Source organism: Chionomys nivalis, chromosome 1, assembly GCF_950005125.1.
Source record: "Chionomys nivalis chromosome 1, mChiNiv1.1, whole genome shotgun sequence".
NCBI classification, from domain to species: domain Eukaryota; kingdom Metazoa; phylum Chordata; class Mammalia; order Rodentia; family Cricetidae; genus Chionomys; species Chionomys nivalis.
In genome coordinates, this window is record NC_080086.1 from 22429810 (window position 1) to 22451815 (window position 22006).

At 44.6% G+C, this 22006-nt stretch overlaps 1 protein-coding gene across 2 annotated transcripts; it reads right to left on the bottom strand.

Annotated features, from left to right (window-relative positions):
* Positions 1–9489: 9489 nt before the first annotated feature.
* Positions 9490–21483, bottom strand: LOC130876435 (killer cell lectin-like receptor subfamily B member 1A). 2 transcript variants are annotated; one of them, XM_057772964.1, is made up of 6 exons: positions 21399–21483; positions 18718–18816; positions 17593–17667; positions 14149–14303; positions 13693–13808; positions 9490–9637 (listed from the first exon to the last, which is right to left on the bottom strand). In XM_057772964.1, the coding sequence occupies exons 1-6, from the start codon at positions 21481–21483 to the stop codon at positions 9490–9492; spliced, it is 678 nt and encodes a 225-aa protein (XP_057628947.1). The 2 variants fall into 2 exon arrangements, with proteins under 2 accessions (XP_057628947.1, XP_057628958.1); XM_057772975.1 differs by lacking the exon at positions 18718–18816.
* Between the last annotated feature and the right edge of the window lie 523 nt (positions 21484–22006).

The window sequence follows — 22006 nt, forward strand, 5'->3', positions numbered from 1 at the left end:
TTTTCTCTCCTGGGCCACAGTATTCAGCTTCAAACAAAAGTCATTTACCCAGATATCTTGGCTGGCCAGGGTGATTTCTGCTGAGAGAGCATAATGGCGCCCGACGGCCCAGTGACAGAGGTGCCAGGTGGGTTCATGGGTGAATTATTCCTGCTCCAGGTCTACAGATCTGGGGCAGAGTTGTACTTATCCTCCAAAGCCCATCAGGACTAGAAACCTCTTGTTTATTTTTAACATAATCCTTTATTGGTTCTTTGGGAATTTCACATCATGCACCCCAATCCCACTCACCTCTCGGTCCCTCCATATCTGCCCCTTACCCCTATGGCATGCTCCCACCCCCCAAAATTAATTAAAAACAAAACAACCAAACAAAAAAACCACCTCGTTCCTCCGTCTTTCCAACACCTCTGCATTCATCCTAGTGACATCAGGAGATGCAGTGTGTCACACAGTATACCCTTTGTCCAATCAGCCCCACCCACAGAATATTCATTGCAATGAGTCATTGGTCTGGTTCAAGGCCTCTGGCACAGCATCATCACTGGACCCTCACTGAAACTCCTTGGATATCCTGCTGTTGCCCCAAGTTATGCAGTTCCTACAGCTACTGTTCTGCAGGGCCAGTCTCTTCACGCACTCAGTGAAGTAAATGTTAGAGTGGGCCAACCCAAGGGTGGTCTGGGTGGTCGCTGAAATGGTCAGTCTCAGTCACTGGGACTGCCCCCTCAGGCAAGGAACAGTGCCAACTCCTCTATGCCCATACTGAGGGGTGGGGCTGTCACTCCCGAGTGCAGGGGGCTAGTTCTCATGCTGGGCCACCCAGATCAGTATGGACCCAGTGGCAGCAAAGCCCTCAGATACCAACATGGTCTCAGGTGCTATCCAGGTTGTGCATCTGCACAACCCCTGGTGGCAAAAGGAGCCATGGAATCAACCCAAACCATAGCTGTTGCTGGGCCACAGACCCTTGATGGTATCCCTGGCCCAGATGACACCATGGCCACAGGTGATGGTACAGGCCACTCACATTGACATGGTTCCAGCAGCAAGATGGCCCTTGGGTGCCACAGGTTGTGGCCTAGACCCTGAGCATTTGTGTGGCCTTTGGCAGAACCATGACCATGGACATAAACACAGAGGGTGACTGTGGTAAGACCATGGACCTCATCAATGGTGGTCCTCATCAACAGTCTAGGACTGAATGTCACCTTGGCCCCAGGTAGCACTTCATAACACTCAAATTGGCCTGGCTCCAGTGGCAGCATGACCCTTGGATACCAGCATAGCCCCAGATGGTAGCCCAGACCCTTGACACTTGCATGGCCTTCAATTGTATTGAGAGCCACAGACATCAACACAGACCCTATTTGCTGCAGGGTCACAGACCCATACATGACCCCTGGAAGCAACCTAGACCTGGATGTCATCATGTGCCCTGGTAGCAGCACAGGCCACTCAGATCAACGTGACCCCAGTGGCAGCACAGCCCTCAGGAACCAAAATGGCTACAAGTGGTCTCAAGGCCTTGGTGGCAACATGAGTCATGGATGTTAATACAGATCTTGGTTGCCATAAGAGCACAGGCCTAGATAGCATAGCAGGCTGATCCTGGTGGCAAGAAGGCGGCCAAAGTTAGTTCATTCCACTGTAGAGGGAGCTGTGGGCGGCTTCCTGCCACCTAGCTCCCGGCCACCTGGCTAGCTTATGCCCCGAAATAACAACACACAAATCATATTCATTTAAACACTGCTTGGCCCATTAGCTCTAGCCTCTTACTGGCTAACTCTCATATCTTGCTTTAACCCATTTCTAACAATCGTGTAGCACCACGAGGTGCACTTACCAGGAAGATTCTAGCCTATGTCCATCCTGGGTCGGAGCTTCATCGTTACTGCCCCAGAGAGGAGAGGCATGGCGATTGCCTCACTTCCTCTTCCTCCCAGCATTCTGTTCTGTCTACTCCACCTATCTAAATTCTGCCCTATCAGGCCAAGCAGTTTCTTTATTAGACCCACCTACATCGTTCCACATAACCCTTACTTCTTCAGAACTGCCTTGACCACAGCACGGAACCATTCTTGCTTTCTTTTTCTCCCGTTTCTCCACCATATACTTGCTCATCAAAATGGTGTCCAGCTGCCTGGCAAGGTTCTAAGCAGGCCTATGGGTGCCTTCAGGCAGCCTGGGTCCTGAGGATTAAGGCTGCCCTTGGGTGTCTTTCAACCACCTAAACTGCCTGGCACCCACTTGAGATGCCTGGCATCAGGAAGGTCCATATTTAGTCTCTTCTTAATCAACCCTAATTTCTCATCTCCAGCTGACCAGCATCAAGCATCCCAGCAAAGCAAAGATTCTACATAGTAGCTCTGGGATCTTGTTAATCACAGCCGATTCATCAGCCCTAGTTAACCAGAACCACAGAATCTTAATTCAAAAGAACAAATGGCCCAGTTAGAGACTTTAAACATCCCTTTGAGACGTCACAAGATAGGGCTCCATCTTTTGCATTGTTCTTAATATTCTATTTTTCCAAGATCCTACAGAACAGCTCACCCAGCATGGAACATTCCAAAATCCTTCCACAAGCCTCTCCAAAACAACATGGTCAGATCTGTTACAGAAATACCCTTCAATCCTGGTACCAGTTTGTCTTAGCTTGAGTTACTCTTGCTGTGATGAAATGCCATGACCAAAGCAAGCTAGGGAGGAAAGGGTTTTTTATGGAGGAAGGTCATTGGTTAAAAATAAAGAAACTGCTTGGCCCTCATAAGTTAGAACACGGGTGGGTGGAGTAAACAGAACAGAATGCTGGGAGGAAGAGGAAGTGAGCTCAGACGCCATACTCCCCTCTCCCAGGCAGACTCGATAGCTCTCCTCTCTGGGGCAGACGCGATGAAGCAAGCTGCCAGGTCAGACATGCTGAATCTTTCCCGGTAAGACTGGTGCTATACAGATTATTAGAGATGGGTTGATTGGGATATGAGAATTAGCCAGTAAGGGCTAGAGCTAATGGGCCAAGCAGTGTTTAAAAGAATACAGTTTGTGTGTCGTTATTTTGGGACATAAGCTAGCCAGGCGACCAGGAGCTGGGGTGGCAGGAAGGCATCCCGCAGCTCCCAGGCCGGCCCACAGCTCCCACTACAGAATGGCCCCCAGTGTGTGGATGACTATATCCACAGAAAGCCTGAGAAAGCTTGGGAAAGAATAGAGTAAAGCATGTTTTCTTGGTAGCAGCAATTTCTCGGGTCTGCTCTGCTTGCTAGAGGCAAGCAAGTGCTCTCATCTAAGAGAGGCTTCCTGACTCAGCTTTAGCCGCAAAATCTTGCAGCTCATTAAGAGGTCCTGCCACGAAACACTTAAATGGTATTGATAAAAGCTGACTGCATGCTTGTTTGTTTTCAGCCGTAGCAGGAAAAAAGTTGTGCTGTTTTAAAATGTTGGCATTCTGGTCCGTCCTGCCAGGGCAAACTCTGACTCTGAGGCAGGAGGTCAGCTACAGAGAGAGCATTTGAGTGTTGTAGCTTGTTTGCTGGCAAGGACCTTGAAACGCCACAGAGTTGTGGTGATAAACATGGCTACAGCTGGTACCGCAGCCATGAGGCTGGAAAGCTAAGGAATGGGCTGGATCCAGCCCTCAAAGCCACAGCTTTAAACCTACCCATATTGCTCAGTAATTTCAAGGCTCGTGTGGTCAGAAAAAGAGAGATATACAGTAAAAGAAAGATTCAAAGTCAAAGAAAATGTTTAAATGATTTACGGTGTGTTAAAAATATATGCAGGCTAAAAATTAAAGTTCTTAAAAGTAAAATAGGAAGAAAGAAAGTAGTTGGGTGTGGTAGTACACACCTTTAATCCCAACACTTGGGAGGCAGAGGGAGATTTACCTCTGTGACTTCAAGGTGTGGTAGCACACGCCTTTAATCCCAATGCCTGGAAGGCAGAGACAGAAGGATCTCTGAGAGTTCAAGGACAGTCTGGTCTACAGAGTTATTTTAGGACAAATATATACAGAGAACCTGTCTCTAAAATTAAAAGTAAAGTAAAAATAAACAAAATAGAGTTAAAATAAAGCTGCACAAAGATGGAAAATACAATGAGAATCTTGATACTTTATACTATTATGGTCTCTTTGAATTGTTTGAATGCTGAGGAAGGAGCAACAGATGCTAAAAGATATTTGTTAATAAATGCTGCTGAACTAATCCAAGATAGATATTTTCAAAATACCTTGACTTCAGAATTTGGATCTAAGGATATGATACTTTGGAAAAGAGTTTCTTCTTTTGTTTTCACAGAGGATGAGACACTGTGGATTGCTTTTATTCCAATATGGTATGATGGACCATGCCCTCCTGAAGGGTTGCTGTGAACACCTTCAAAAAAATCACTCAACTGCCGACTGACATGAATCTAGCACACAGGTTATGCCTGATTAACAGCGCCCCCATTCAGCAGGAAGCAGTTTGGAGAGAAATAACTGCGCCCATATTCCCAAATACTGTTTAAATGTTCTTTTACATTTAAAGGGAGAGATGGACTAGATGTGAATAATTTGCATTGATATGAATCTTGATTTACTGATATTAATTTAAGGTCAATTTTATTATATGTATATGTATTTCTGACCTTGACTAAGGTATTGTGATTGTGTAGTTCATGTAAAAATGTAATGTATATAGGTTGTTAATGGATAATCATCGATAATGTCAAGCTTTTAGTAATGTTAGTTAGATTTTCTAGATGTGCATAGATATATTTCAGTTAGATAGGCATTCTTCATATCTTTCAAAGATTATAAAATATGGCATTTTAAGTGTTTTAATAACTTAGGGTTTTTCATAACAATGAGACACGTCTGCTCCTGGCAGCACCAATCTACTTCAAGAAGAAGATGGGCATCGAAGAGGCACCTTAAGGAGTTTGATAGCCAGTTGGGCAAGAAACTGCTCTTGCCTGGACTACTGTATAAACTGGACACAGAGAACCCACAGAGAGAGGACTACTGAACTTGCCTAAAGGTGAGATGATCTTTCGGGGTTCCTGATTCATGAAAGAGTCTGCAAGACATTCTGCAGGACACAGCAGATAGTGACTGAACTGCCTTTGAAATTTCCTGCTTCATGGAAATGTCTGCTGGAAACTATGGGCCTGTAGGCCGAAGATGGATGCCCCAACGGTACAGAGAAACTTTGGGTGACTGTCAAGGCAGCGAGATGTCTCTGTCATTTCTAGAGTTTGAAAGTTGCTTATTTTTTGTTTGCTTGGATAATATTGTATCCTTCTCGAGTCTTTGATGGAGTTGAAGAAAAGATAGTTAGTTATAGTTATAGTTTTCCTTAGTTATGATAAAGATAAAATAGATGTAAATATTGTAATTTTTACTTGATAACTGTTTTGTTATATGTAATTTTGCTATGTTAAAGTTAAAGCCTTCCTTTTTTTTGTTTAAACAGAAAAAGGGGAAATGATGGAGGAAGGTCATTGGTTAAAAAATAAAGAAACTGGGTGGAGTAAACAGAACAGAATGCTGGGAGGAAGAGGAAGTGAGCTCAGACGCCATACTCCCCTCTCCCAGGCAGACTCGATAGCTCTCCTCTCTGGGGCAGACGCGATGAAGCAAGCTACCAGGTCAGACATGCTGAATCTTTCCCGGTAAGACTGGTGCTATACAGATTATTAGAGATGGGTTGATTGGGATATGAGAATTAGCCAGTAAGGGCTAGAGCTAATGGGCCAAGCAGTGTTTAAAAGAATACAGTTTGTGTGTCGTTATTTTGGGACATAAGCTAGCCAGGCGACCAGGAGCTGGGGTGGCAGGAATGCATCCTGAAGCTCCCAGGCCGGCCCACAGCTCCCACTACAGGTTTCTTTGGCTTAAGTTTCCACATCAGAGTTCATCATTTAGTCTGTGTCAAGTTGACATAAAACTATCCAGCACAGTGACCAAGGAAACTTATAGAAAGAGGGTTGTTTGGGTTTACAGTTCCAGTGGGTTAGGAGTTCTTCACCGTCATGGAGGGGAAAGAATGGCAGTAGGCAGGCATGGTGGTTGGAGCAGAAGCTGAGACCTCACATCATGAACCACAAACAGCAAGCAGAGAGAGCAAACTGGGAATGATGCCTGGATAAAGGCCACCCCCAGTGACATGCTTCCTCCAAAGCTGCACCTCCTAAACCTATACAAAGCCGGGCGGTGGTGGTGCACGCCTTTAATCCCAGCACTCGGGAGGCAGAGGCAGGCGGATCTCTGTGAGTTCGAGACCAGCCTGGGCTACAGAGCTAGTTCCAGGACAGGCTCCAAAGCCACAGAGAAACCCTGTCTCGAAAAACAAAACAGAAACAAAATTAAACCTATACAAACCTTGCCACAAGCTGGAGGCCAAATATTCAAACACCTGAATTACATCCTATTTCTATTTTGTTATACTGTATATAATGCCGCTCTCTATCAACTGAGGCGGTTTGAACGAGATGAGACTATTCTCCAGAGGCTCAAGTGTTTAAACACTTGGTCTCCAGTTTCTAAAATTATTCAGAATTTCCAGTAGATAAAGAAGAAATTTCAGGATACAGGGAAAAGATAACATATTGTTACTGTTTGTGTTCTATGCATTCTATGTATGAACCCACTTCACCCTCTTATGACAAATGGATTCTATAAATTAACTATCAGTCTAAATCACCCTGTAGTGTTTCCTGTAACCTTCAATGACAAATTGAAGCAAGTCAGTAGCAAATCCCAGTGGGGATTTCCTCTCCTGTGTTACTCATGAAAACCACTGCTGATGAATGGAGATGTCTGACTCTAAGCATCTGAACAAAGCCAGTCAAATGCAGAGGAATGGCAGTCAGCCTTGGAATTTGATTGGTTGCTGGTTGAATGTCTTTGCCCAAAAATGTTTAGTTGTGTTAAATAATTTTATGTCCAAGTGACACAAGCTAAAGTCACTTGAGGAGAGAGAACCTCAATTAAGAAACTGCTTCCATAAGATGAGGCTGTAGGCAAGCCTGTAGGACATTTTCTTAATTAGTGATTTAGCAGGAGGGCACAGCCCTTGTGAGTGGTGCTATCCCTGGGCTGGTGGTCCTGGGTTCTATAAGAAAGCAGGCTGAGCAAGCCATGGGAAGCAATCCAGTAAGCAGCACCCCTCCAAGGCCTCTGCATCAGCTTCTACCTCAATGTTCCTGTCCTGTTTGAGTTCCTGTCCTGACTTCCTTTGGTGATGACTAGTGATATAGGAGTGGGAGTCAAATAAACCCTTTCCTCAACTAGCTTGTTGATCACGGTGTTCCACTGCAACAATAGAAATCCCAATGAAGACAGCGGTTACAGGTTACTTGCTTTCAGTGTCATTGCTGGGAATTTAGGATGAAGGCAAAGCACACATGCACGGCATGCTCTGATTTCATTTTCGCAGGCGTGTGAGAAAGGACCTCAAGGTGGTGTTGGGGTAGTACACAGCAGTGCAGTCAAAGTTGGGGTTCAGCTCTATCAGTGGATTACCCCCAAATGTTGACAAATCATTCCACACTCTGCCTTATTATTTGAAAAATAATTCTTTTGGGAAAGTCACTGTTGCTACCCAGCTTAGGTACGGGCAATGTCCATTATCAATAAATGAAATATGTGACCAGTTGCCAGGCCAGAGTGAAGTGTTTCTTATCTAAAGCAAGGCTACAGTGCAGATTGGAATACACAGTAACTTCCAGCCGTAGGAGTGAGTACTCTAGGCCCTGATTATTGCTTTGAGCTTCCTTTTAGGGGGTTCAAAAGGAGTAGAGTGATATTTTATTTGTATTTTAATAAATAAAGCTTGCTTGAAGATCACCACCCTGGTCAGCCTTACAGACCAGGGAATGGTGACACACACCTTTACTCCCAGTAGCCACACTAGAAACCAGGTAGTAGTGGTGCATACCTTTTATCCCAGCACCCGAGAGGAATATAAGAAGGTAGAAGACAGCTCTCACACACAGTCTCATTCGGAGAATTCCTGGAGGCAGGATGACCATTTTGGACTGAGGTAGAGGTAAAGGCTAGCAAATGGCTGTTTCGTTTTTCTGACCTTCAGGTTGAACCCCAATATCTGTCTCTGGGTTTTTATTAGCTGTACTACAGAGGAGTTTTGTTACTAAGAGCTTAATCTGGGTGGTTCTCTATTTTGATTGACAAGCTTGGATTACTTAAATCCTCCCCATAGCAATCTGTTGTTAATAATATGCTGTTCAGCTGTGCTAGGCACATGACAGTAATTAGGAGATTCTCTCTACTGCTTCACTTCTGGACACAGTTTGCCTTATTGAGTGTGCAGCCCAAGGCAGTCTAGACCAGACTGACCCATTTACCATAGTTCCCAGATACATTAATAGTATGTTTGATTAGAAACTGTCAATGTTTGATTGCCTTTATAAGATGAATAGCTTCTTCCATTGGTTAAAGTGGGCTTGCAGTGCTGTTCTATGGGTGTGGTGGTCTTGGGTGCTAGCAGATTGCTAGGTGCGTTGTTTGGAGAGCGGTGTGTGTATGGACATAGCCTGTACAGGAGGGGAAGCAAGGGACCCAAGTTCATTACCAGAAGAGATGTATGTGCATAACTCAAATGAAGTAGGTTCCCGGGTGACTAAATTGTTCCCTGTGTTTGCCGGTCTCACAGGCAAATACGTTCACTCTAATTCCAAGAGCACGGGTTGTCTTGTTGTTTCTGACAAACTCACTGTCTTCTCCAGGGTACAAGTGATATTTCTGCTGTTTTGAAAATCACTATGACCAAGGTGACCTACAGAAGTAAGAGTTTATTTTGGCTGTTGGTCCCTGAGGATTAGAGTTCATAATGGCAGGAAGAAGGCAAGAAGTAGGGTGGCTAGAGCAGAAAGCTGAGAGCTCACATCTTCAAAAGAAAGCATGAAGCAGAGAAGACTACAAATTAGGCTTTTAATCTCGAAGACCACCTCCAAGGACACTTCCTCCAGCAAGGCTACTCTTCTAAGCCTTCCCAAACAGTGCCACCAGCTGGGACCAAGTGATAAAATGACAAAGGCTATGGAGGACATTTATCATTTAATCTACCACACCCAGGCTGGCCTTGAACTCGCGATCCTCCTGGCTCAGCCTTCCCAGCACTCTTAACACAGGCATGTACCATCACTCCTTGTATTAAGAGCATTTTAATAGTGATTTTTCAAGTGGTCTTCTGTGCTGTTTACAGATGACCTCAGACACAGAGAATGAGGGTCACAGACTTCAAAACAGAATCCAGGGCTCCTCAGCTGTCTGGGCTTCTTTCCACAAAACAATTCTCTGAAATAACACACCAGCTTCTCTATTCCTTTCACAGAATAAAGAAACAGAACACGGGCATCTGTAGGAGTCACAGTGGTTTTAGAATCCGTGTTTTGTGTCACCAACTGTGCACTGTTTGGGCCGACAGTCTAGACAGAGTTAGTGCAGAGATCTGTATGATAAAGTAATCCAAGTGACATTCACTATCAGGAGTCATTACACCTGGTTTCAGAGACATGTTTTGGTTCCTTCTGGCAGATCCAATAGTAGTCTGAAGTACAGTCCTCAGAAACCACTTTGTCCTTTGAGATGGAGACACAGCTGTTTATTTTAGCTTCACCAGTAATTTGTAATCTAAGGAGGAAAAGAACAGCCACTGTTAGTGTTTTGGATTTTCTCATAAATGTCTTGTCATTGCTTTCCTGTGGAATTTAAAGGAAACAGTAGAACGCACAGTTGTTCAGTGTAGTAAACACAAACATAATGTTATAAACATTGAAGGCAGGGCTGATTCTAAAACCTGCTGTTTCTTTGCTGGCAAAGAATCCTTCCAGCAACGATGTTCATGATGATGCATGAAACACAGATGGTTTGAAGGGATGGAGACCTCCTCATTCCACTGTTAACATGTCACGTGATCTCCTCATTCTACCACTAACACATTGCCTTAGGGTTTTTATTGCTGTAAAGAGACACCAGGACCACAACAATTATTACAAGGAAAACATTTACTTGGCCTGGCTTGCTTACAGTTTCAGAGGTTCAGTCCATTACCATCATGGTGGGGAGCATGGTGGGAGATATGGTGATGGCGACATCTTGACAGGCAGCCTACAGGAAGTCAACTGAGACACTGGGTGGTATTCTGAACATAGGAAACCTTAAAGCCAACCCCCACAGTGACATACATCCTTCAATAAGGCCATCCCTCTCCAACAAAGCCACATCATGTAATAATGCCATTCCTTATGTGATTATGGGTGCCAATTACATTCAAATTACCACATCAATCCCGTGAAGAGCTGTTTTTTTTTTTTTTTAGTTTCAGTTTTATTTAATATACAAGTTTTGCAAGGGGAGAATCGCTTGTTCATCCCAGCCGCCAGCTAGCTTAGCCCTGAAATAACCACACAGAAACTATGTTCATTAAATCACTGCTGGCCTATTAGCTCTAACATATTATTGGCTAACTCTTACACCTTGATTTAGCCCATTTCTATGAATCTACATATCGCCACGTGGCAGTGGCTTATCAGGAAAGATTCGGCATGTCTGTCTCTGGCGGCTCCATGGTGTCTCTCTCTGACACTGCTTTCTTCCTTGCAGCATTCCATTTCATTTTGCCCTCCTAAGTTGTGCCCTATCAAGGGCCCAAAGCAGTTTTTTATTAACCAATGAAAGCAACACAAAGACAGAAGGACCTCCTATACCTTACAAGGTTAGGGGCTGGAGGGATAACCCAGAGGTTAAGAATCCTGGCTGTTCTTGCAAAGGACCTGAGTTCAGTTACCAGCAATCGTATAGTAGTTCAAAGTATTTGTAACTCCAGTACCAGGGAATCTGATACACTCTTCTGGATTCCATGGACACCAGGCATTCATGTGGTACATGTGCACACATGCAGGCAAACACTCATATACATAAACCAAAAATGAATAACTATCCAAAAATAGATTAATAGCAGAAACACACACATACATACACATATAAAAGTATATACATACATGTATGTGGTTTAACTGTCTAACATTTGGAGAAGTATTATGGTATACCTGAATGGGTGACAACTGTTACACACAGTAGGTGCTTAATGAATGCATCCAGTATACAGAGTGAGCTCACAGGGTCTAGATCATGGAACTGGATGCAGGGACGGAAAGAGGCTCAGCTCATGTGATTCGCAGTCAGGATTCCTTTCATTCTCCTCCATTAGGATGGCAACTATTGATTAATACATGGGTTTCAAACATGCACAGCTCCCATGGCCCCGTGAATCCAAGTGCTAACACACAGTATCAGGGTTTATTGTAAGGCAGAGATGAGTTCTAAGTACACTGATGGGTCTTATAAAGGAGGTGGCATCTGACAGTGGCTGGGCTCCTCACGGGTGTCCTTCCTTTGTTCAGCTCTTAGTGGAGACCTTGAGCTTGAGATGTGAACCTGATGCCATCCTAGTGGTCAGCCTGCAATCCAGCCACGATTTCCCTGGATTCTCCATCCTCAGGATCTGTCTTCAGTTCTCAGCATCAATTCCCTGTGGCTGATCTGTGTAGTCAAGGACTTCCTTTCACAATCCCTTTAAGGCCTCCCAGGCCTTCTCCTGCTGGACTCCTGGAGAGATCTCTGACATTCCTTATTAATCCCCAAATAACCCTGTGGGGAAACTGTTACTCTCTCTCTTTCCCTTACCTGAAGCCAGGGACACAGAGTTAAAGCAAAGGCGGGGCTTCCTTGATTGACACTTCCTACTGAGCCCAGCAACCTCCAGGCTTCTCAATCCCTTTAGTCTATCTTAGAGACATTTTGTCCTTAGAGTAAAGGACAGAGCAGCCGAGATTAATCTATACACTTCAAATATATTTTTCTACTCAATGCCAACTTTTTATGTTCAACAATTTTTATAAAGGGTCATTATATTTTAAGTAAATCTAAATCAGCATTTTACATTTCAGTCTTTTCTGTTCTGAATAAGAAGTACATTTTCTTGTAAGATTTGATTAAGTTTATTCAAACAAGATTAATAAAATGATTCTCAATATTTCTTCTGAAAACCTCATAAAAAGCACTGTAGAGAAATTTGACTGAATCTTACATCCTTTTGCATGAATATTTTGTTCTTGTTATACAAAAAATAATGAATTCTGTTAAAATATGTAGTTTAATTCTGAAATGTCAGGTCTCTCATTGCACAGTTACCATGACAATCTCATATAATAAGAAAGTGGCAAGATACCGAGAGCAAAATGCTTCTTTGTGAGCTACCACACACACAGCTATACTTTTGACACCCGGTAGTGAAGGATAACTGTGACGCTGTTAGGTGACTGGATCGTGGCAGCACCAACTCCATCAAGGAATTAGCCCATTGCTGAGTTCCCACCAAACAAAATGAGGCCTCCCAGAAAGATGTAGGTCGTGGTGGGAAGCAGCCTCTGAGGGCAAATCTCTGCTTCTCACCCACCCTGGCGCTTGCCATCTCCCCTCCATCCTGCTCACCTCGAGGTGAGCAACTTTGCTGTGCACTTACAACATTTCTGCACTGCCACAGGGCCAGCAGCAATGCAGCAAGACGAAGATGGACTTGAGGCCCCTGAACTGTGAACTAAAATGACTTTCCATTCTTGTTTGTCTGTGATATGTTGTTACAACAACAAAAGCTGATTAATGCTGTTTTCATCACAGCTCCTCAAATAATTGTAGCTTCTACAACTCAGCTAAGCTACACTGCAGCCTGTGACAATGAGGACATTTCTCTCAGCTGACAAAGCTCCCTGCTGACACTGCCTTCCCTTCCCCACTCATTGTTCCTCTGCTGGCTGTGACCTGAGCTACTGGCCTCACTGCACACTAAGGCTCATTTCACCACAGCATGGAAAGGACCACTTAAGAAATTCTTTGAAAAAAAAAATGTAAGAGTGAAAAAAGCAAAGTTCCTTGTGCCTTCAGGCTCCAAGTAGGCATGTAAAAATGCATTCTCTTTCCTAAGGAGTTAGTTTAGTCTCCAGTCTTAGAAGTCCATTGTATACATACACACACACATACACACATACATACATACACACACATACATACATACACACATACACACCTACATGCATACACACATACATGCATACACACATACATACACACATACATACACACACACACATACATACATACACACATACATACCTGTGAACTTTTTATACATGGAAATTTTCAGCCACCTTTGTACTGTGGGACTATGGTCTGTATCCTATCACTTGTATTATTTTTAAATAAATGTTGATTGGTCAGTAGTCAGGCAGGAAATAGAGGCGGGCAATTAGAACAGGAGAATTCTGAGAAGCAGAAAGGTCAGTCTGCAGTTGTCAGCTAGACACAGAGCAAGCTAAATGTGACTGCTTTGCCAGGCATCAAGCCATGTGACTAACATAAACAAGAATAATGGGCTAATATAAGATTTAAGAAAGAGTTAATAGGAAGCCTGAGATACTAGGCCAATCAGTTTATAATTAATGTAAACCTTTGTATGATTTCTTTGGGACTTAACAAGACGGGGACTGGGCAGGATAGAAACCTCTGTCAACACCTTTGGAATACCTTTGGAATCGTATTTTCAGACTGTTCTGACCTGGTATCTTTATTAGAGCCCTACAGTAAAATGACATGAAATGAATATTCGAGTGAGCTCCTTCTATACTCACACATCAGAACTTAAAGTGGATCCGTTTATCCATCTCCAGTGCTTGCCTGGCAATGAGTAATTTAGTCCAATCCAAAATGAATTGCCTCTTTCCTTTATCAAGTCCTTTATGAATCTCTACAATCAAAGCAGAGGAGAGGACTTAACCTGAGCCTGTGTGCCTTGACTCATATTCCACAGCCTACCAACACCTAGGTCAAGCGTCACCTGTGTCCGTCCTGAGTCCTCAGCACAGTTCATTCTTCCTCCCTTGAGGAATCTGTGCCCAGCATTTACGATCCTAGGACACTCACCTTGCATATGCAGATATTGGCTCACATGTCCCCTTAGTCTCTCAGACTATGAGCTTCCATAATGTATAGCCTCTACTTCCCCTGCATGGAAGATCCATTAAATCTAGAGACATTGATATAGCTTCAAGAACTTGCTTCCACCTCTATTTTATAGCACTACTTACCAGTTCTTCTTGGTCTTGAATGAGCAGCAAAGTGGCTCCTTTTCTAGCGCAGTCAGATAGACCTTCCTTCCAAATATTAGAATCTCGAGAAAAACATATGCATTTCTCACAGTGTAGAAGCCAGTCTTTTGGGCACTGTAGCTTAGCTGGATTCCCTGAAGCAAGAAGACATGGTAAATTTCTATCCCGTTCCTACTGTGTATAGCAAGTTACACACACTAGTTCTTATTCCTAAAATAATGTGGGGGAGTCCCCCGGGGGGCTCACGGAGCAGCAAGCTCCGGTGGGTCCCGCAGAGTTCCCAATGCCCGGCGGTTGTGAGCAGACCCATGGACACAGAAAGTAGCCATAAAAGCATTTATTAAAAGGGGAGAAAGGGGAAAGGGAGGGAGAGAGAGAGAGGGAGAGAGAGAGAGAGAGAGAGAGAGAGAGAGAGAGAGAGGGAGAGAGAGGGAGAGAGAGAGAGGGAAAGAGAGGGAAAGAGAACCAGAGAGAGCGCGGCCACGCTGAAGAAACAAAAGGAGAGAAGGAGAGCCAAAATGGCGCGGGCAGGTCAGAGGTCAGATGGCGTGGGCAGGTCAGAGTGGGTGTGGCTTGTCCCTTAAAGGGACAACAAAGCACAACATTCCCAGGTCTTCTTTATAATAAAAAGCAGGAGACAAGACACCACAGCCCAAAGGAACTGGGGCGGCGAACTCTCAAGACTGCTTCCTGCTGATTGTGGGCGTCGTCTTTTGGGGGGGCACGAGAGAAGGCTGGGTGTTGGTCGCATCCTGGCATGGCTGGTCTCTTTGCTTTGACCGGTGTCTGTGGCATGAGAATTGTCTGGTGTCCCTAAGGTATTGGCAGAACAAAAACAAAGTTAAATTAAGAAAAAAAAAATTTTAGGACCAGGGAATTGAGGGGGTATCTGACCTGTTTAAGATGGATTTCTTAATTCGGCTCCCTTTTGGTGAGGTCACCTTGCAAAGAGGTCATCCTGCAAAACCTCAACCTGGCGAAACCTCTCAGCTGTCAAACTGTCAGAGATCTTTGAGAAGGATAAGATTTTACTTGAGTTACTGATTAAAAAATGATAGAGAGCTTACTTGATTGGCACCCAGAGCTACTCTTTTTGGGTCCTCCGTAGTCGCTGAAGGTTGCATTTGACATTTTCTGTTTAGCGCAGGCTCCAGAAGACCCTGTGAGCTAAGAAATCTGTAGGAAGACAGGCCTACCTTGACCTGAGCAGCTAGGCTGTCGATTCCAGTGATTTTGTCCACGTCTGGAGATTTTTACTTTAGACGAAAGGCAGCTTTGCCCAATGGTCAGCGCTCTGCAGTTGAAGCGAAATGCAGAAGGACGTTGTTCTGCGCGTGTCTGTCTTCTGTCTTCTTTGGAGGGAGCAGAGAGTTGCTGCTAGGAGCCAACCTGTCTCTTTTTGTTGTTGTGAGAAGTTTTTAATAATTAAATACTTAAATATCACATTTTCCAGACCTTTGAGCAGTTGAGAGCTGTTTATCAGGTATAACTATAGTATAGAATTTGTTTGGAAAGCTGGGTCTGAGCTTGACCACACTGGCTCTCAACAGGTAAGATTTACATTTGTAAAAAGGTAGAGAGAGGGAAAAAGTCACCTGACCCATCTGGCCCTCAGCCAAGATGGCGACTGCCGCATGTAGTCTGCTCTTGGAGAGCAGCCATGCCATAACAAAAGCTGCAGTGGGAAGGGGCAAAAGGCTGGAACCCAAAAACGGCTGTCTATAGTTTTAATGGGGCCACTTATTTGGACAGAGACGGATAAATGTAAGGCATTAAAGCATGAGGCCGGAGTGATAGGTCTGGATGGCTTGGCTCCCATGCTCAAGGCTGTGAAAACACCCGCAAAAAGCCGTGGCATCTCAAGCCTACAAGGGGAACGGCTCCCCGTTAAGGCGAGATGTAGATGGCACGAACACCCAGGCCCTGTGAAAAGGCGTCCGATTTCACAGGGGGGGTGCTATTACCTGGCTGAGTCGAATTCAGCCAAGGTCAGGCCGCACCGTAGCGGCCGCATGCGGCACCGTAGCGGCAGTTACGACGAAAAGAAGGAAGAAAAGGAATGAAACGAGAGAAAAAAGAGGGAGAACTGGAGACCCCGGGCCTCCAGGGGCGGGTGAGCTGAGGGGCAGGCTAAGGCCACGCCATCCCAGGCACAGGCTTAGCACAGGAGACAAGCCGAATTGAATGCCAGCGAAGGGAAAAACCGAGGTCCTGAAGGCCCGCGGTTGGAGGTTTCCCCCATCTCTAGAAACCGCAAAGGGTTGCCGGGAGCTCAACGGTCAATCCCTTGGGTTAAAAAAGATGGTTAAGCTGGCCAAAATGGGGGCACTCATGATTAGAAGCCGGTGTTTGGAGGAGCTGTGTCCAGGCAGATGGAACACGTGGGTTGTGTAGAGAAGGTCCTCGGGTCCTGATCCTGCCCCGGGAGGGAGCTCAGAGTCCCGGACGGCGCCTAAAGCCAGAACTCTGGCCCCGGGTGGAAATCCGGGGTGCACGAATCATCCGAGTCACGACACCAATCTTATTCCTAAAATAATGTGGGGGAGTCCCCCGGGGGGCTCACGGAGCAGCAAGCTCCGGTGGGTCCCGCAGAGTTCCCAATGCCCGGCGGTTGTGAGCAGACCCATGGACACAGAAAGTAGCCATAAAAGCATTTATTAAAAGGGGAGAAAGGGGAGAGGGAGGGAGAGAGAGAGAGGGAGAGAGAGAGAGAGAGAGAGAGAGAGAGAGAGAGAGAGAGAGAGAGAGAGGGAGAGAGAGAGAGGGAAAGAGAGGGAAAGAGAACCAGAGAGAGCGCGGCCACGCTGAAGAAACAAAAGGAGAGAAGGAGAGCCAAAATGGCGCGGGCAGGTCAGAGGTCAGATGGCGTGGGCAGGTCAGAGTGGGTGTGGCTTGTCCCTTAAAGGGACAACAAAGCACAACACTAGTTGCTTTACTAATACAATTATTTACATATGCAGGGAGAAAATTGCTGTTATGACATATCAAAGAAATAGAAATAACAAGGAATTCATCTTTGTTCCTATCAATTAACTTTTAAGCTAACTCTTTGACATATCTGTTAAAACAAATATTTTAATTGGGCATTTTTCGTTTCTTTTCTTTTTTTCTTTCTTTTCTTTTTCTTTTTCTTTCTTTTCTTTTTTTACAGTTAATGATCAAGTATGCTAGCATGCTGAGACAGCACACCACACCAAGAAGTTAGGATCTCAGGCTTCAAAGTCACAAAGTTTCAGAGAAGGTCCCAGCATTATCAACTACCAGTCATTAGACCCTTAACAAGTTTTTATACAGCAATTTCCTCTAACGTAAGACCATGGTGCTGTCTTCATGGGTGCGTGTTTGAAGCCCTGGCTGATGTTAGTCCTGGTAAATAGCAAATGTCAACTGTTATTCTTGGGAAAATCAAGCTGCAAAAATTACCTGTTAGTTCAGTTATGCTCTCTTGAATATACTCTCTGCATTTCTCTATGGATGGCTTTTGTATTAAGACTCGCACTAGTAAGTAAGAAAACACACGGAGAGGATTAAATACTGAAGTGCATGGTGGAACAGGTGTTCTCCTTCCCACTTCAGGAGGTAGAGTTGTTTCAACAAACCTGTACATATGGACTGAGGATAAAATATCAGCCACCGAGGAGCCAGTTTGGAGACAGAATGTGTAAACAAAGAAGAAAAACACAGAACGTGTGGATTCATACCACTTTTGAGCCACATATCATCTAATGGCCTTACAGAAACTCTTAACTTCCCACACTCATGTCTGAATTCCCATCTTCACAAGTATTATCACACTGTCTCCAAGGAAGGCAGCTTACTGCCACTGGAGTTCAGAAGCCAATTAATAAACTAAACACTTGAGCCTTTTAGTTTTCTACGTTGTTGTTTATGTCACAATTATGCCTTTCTGGGTGCATGTGAGTTGTCGGGGTTTGGAGTCAGCTAAGAACACACATAGACACCAAATACTAAACACAAAAGAGATTTATTAATCAAGAGGGGGAGGGGCTGCCTCTTTATCTGGCATAGACAGCAGCAGTTTTTTTGTTTGTTTGTTTTTTGTTTTTCAGGATTGGCTTTTTAAGGAGAAAAGGGGAAGTCTGTATTGGAATGAGTGGGTAAGTCCTGATTAGCCAGTGTAGCCAAAATATGAATTTTTATTTTTGGACCTTGGTGTTTTAATCATTGGACCGTGGTGCTCTGTCTCAGGAATGTTCCATGGACAAATAAGGGAGTGAACTTGGAGGCTAGTTTAGGAATATAATCTAACAGTTTAGCAAGGGAGAGGGAAGAAGAAAGGACAAAACTGGCAGGTGCCATGTTTGCCGTGCATGGGTCTGTTAGAGAGTCTATCATTGGTAATAGCCCCTAATGACTCTGAGAGAAATTCAGAAGCACAGAAATGGGAAGCTTCTGCAGTGGACATGGGACACTGTCCTGTGACTACTCATGTCACTGATGGTCCCCCAGCTCAAGGGGACAAAGAACGTGAAGATGACCTGATATCTAGAGGAACAATTCTTAAGCAAAAGCTCTCTCCTCACTTACCTAAAACACTCAGTCCAACCACAGTCAGGAGAAGAAGGATAAGCACAGCACAACTGAGTTTCAGAGCCAACCTGTGGGAACGTGGGCACCGGCAGGCATCTGTGAAGTTAAACACCTGGTTACTTGCTTATGTCAGTTGAGTACATCTGGGATGAAGGTTAAAGGTGGTTTGGATTAACACAGACGACTGGATTCAAGTAGAGGGTGTGCTGTGGACGTGAGGGTTTCTCTGCCATCGTAAAGCAGATTCCAGAAGCTGAATTCTGCATTGTGTTCAGCTGTTTGCTCTGATAAAGCAGGACTGAAAACGAATGCTCATGCACGTCTTGGTGGATGTGAAGATGTGTTGAAAACTGCTGAGTGCTGGAAATCAAATGGCACATTCTGCTGCGGGACTGGAGTCAACGTGTCACTAAGGAGGACCTTCTTTACTCAAGAGACATTTTTGATGCTCAATTTTGCGGTAATTGTGCCTTTTGGTGCTAATGGCATGCGATTCTGTTCCTGAACATGAGGTCTGCTTCAATGAGGTCTACAATGTTGTTCTCCAACTTGAATTACAATTATGTTATCTCATGAGTCCACACCATATTTTTAGTATTTCAGTTGAGGTAGTTCCTCCAATTGGCTGAGTTCTAAAGCCCCCTAATGGATAGATGAGCCTAATATCGTACACACACACACACATATACACACACGCATGCACACAAACCAAACACATGCTACACATTGTGGGTATAGCTTTTACAGTGCTCTTTCCTTAAATATAGTACATTCATAGTTGCTTTTGCTGTGCTCTGTTCTGTTTCTGAGTGTGGGTTGTCCATTGGTCCATGCTGACCTCTAACTCTCCACGTGGCTGAAATGACCTTGAGCTACTCTGTTGCCTCCACATCCTAAGTGCTGGGAAACAGTTGAGTGGCCTTGTGGTCAGAGGTAGCAGTCTACCCAGTCTATCGTAGCCTGGAAATTTTCTCTAAGCTTGGAAACAGGACTTCCCTCCCCCACAGTGAGACTTCCTGCTCTCTATCAGCTCTTATCTGGAGATGTCTCTGGGCCAGGATGTCTGTCCTTATCTGAAAGCTGTCTGCAAGCCTGGAGGCCTGACTTATCTTCAGCGTGACCTTTTCCTTGTTGCACTTATGGTAACTGAGACTTGTACAGGAGCTTTGCTATAGGACCCTGCTGCCACATATGAAGCCTTATAATAGGAGCGTACAAATTAGGGTTTGTCCCCAGACTCCCCAATCCTATATATTTTCTATACTCTGGAATAAAACTGAGCTGATTCATCAAAGTTATCAACTGGAGGTCTATCCCTGTCTTACTGACAGCTATCCAAACCCTGTTCTCCACTTCTGCTTTTTCCACCCCATGGACCACTGCAGCCAGCCACCTGTGGGCAGCATGTAGAGAATAAGAGACTACGAAGTCCTCCACTCTACATGGGACATCTGCATCCTAACCCATCCCATTCCCAACCAAGGCTCAAGCATTATCACAGAAGGGGGCAGAATGACTGCAGAACCAGAAGTGCTGGATAACGACAAGGAAACACCATCTTCTCGACATCACAGGGCAGTTACAGAGATGAACTTGCACCGTGTGTGATGGCCTGCACAAGACCTTCAAAAGCTCAAGTCTGACAAATGATTGTGGGGGAGTTGGGCATGAGGTTCCACCCCAGCCTGGGAACATATTGACAGCTGATGGTGGCTAGGAGTGGAGGAGTCAGTTTTCTTCCAGGATACAGTCTCTAAGAAGCACCCTATGCTCCAGCACATGGCCTTCACCCATGCACACACTGGCAGGGCTGACTGGACTCAGTGGGAAATCAAACCCCAACCCTTAAACTCTTTAAGTCCCTTCTACTTTTACAGATATAGACAGGGTAAACAAAGACTTTCTTGTGCCGACCACAAGTAACTGGCTCTGTCAAATCTTCCCTCTAGTTATTTAAATCCCCCACTTTTCCCAGACCCTTTGTACAGATTATAATGAAGCTCATTTGCTGACTCAAAGATTTTTTTCTGATTAAAAAATCTGCTAATTTAATAGTTCTTGAAAAGCATCCTTAAAAAGTTGTGATTCACATTCTTGGCACAATATAGAAAGATTAAATTTAACGCATTGCGATATTCTATAAGGAAGCTCAGTTGCATCACGGAATTTCATACTATACCATGGCCATTTTAGACTTAATTCTGCCTCAGTGTCTGTCTCTTATCACCCATTCCCCTAAATCATCATATCTTTCATATTTGTTTCACTTCAGTCTTCCACATTAGTTCCCATTTCTTTCCCTCAGATTTTAAATCTTCTGGGAGACAGGGTGCTGATTCCACCAGTGCTCAGGGCTAGGATGCTGTGGAGCTGAGTCTTTGTGTTTGTGTTCTGTAGAGAAGTTTGGACCAGGCAAGATGCTTCACAGAGTTTCTCTGCTAGAAGCATCCCTTCTTCAGGGTCTTGTGACTGAAGCTGGAAAGAAGGGCTGCCATGTCTCACATTAACTCACTGACTGAAGTGGTGTACATGAGCTTCTTATCTCTAAAGCTGTGAGCGTCTACTCTCTTCAGCATGGACAGACAGCTGCTCACCTTCAAAGCAACTACAGAACTGTAAGAGGAAGGCATAACTCTGGAAGATATTCAAATGCCAGAAGGAGAAATAAAGCTACTGACCTGGGAGACGAGATGGAGGCGATGCACACGGAGGCCCTGGAGTCGTGGGTGTCTTTAAACTGAAGTAGACCCTTGGTGTGTTCATTGCAAATGGGAGATGTGACACTTAACCTGTCAACAGGGACAAACTCCAAGGTCTAATAGGCGAACCGAGTATAAAAGGAAGTCCCCTGTGAATGCTCTGCTGTGGGTCCACATCCACCCACACTTGTCTCTGAGGGTTTCTCTACTCATCTTTTATTTCCACTTTAATAAATAAAGCTTAACTGAAGATCAGAGCACAAAACTAAGTCCCTGGAGGCCAGGACATGATGGCAGAGACCTTTAATTCCAGAACTCTGGAGACAGAGGCAGACGGACCTCTGTGAGTTCATAACTACCCTGGGCTACATAAATCGATCCCACAACAGATCCAGGTGGTGGTGGCTTACACCTTTAATCCCAGTGTTTGGAAGTTAGACACCTTTAATTCCAGCACTAGGGAAGTGGAGACAGGAGTGATATGGCTGAATGGAGAGAGGAATATAAAGGAGAAGAGACAGAAACTCACTGGAGCATGGTGGAGTCTTCAGTCTGAGGATTCATGGAGACAGGATCTCGTCCTTTCA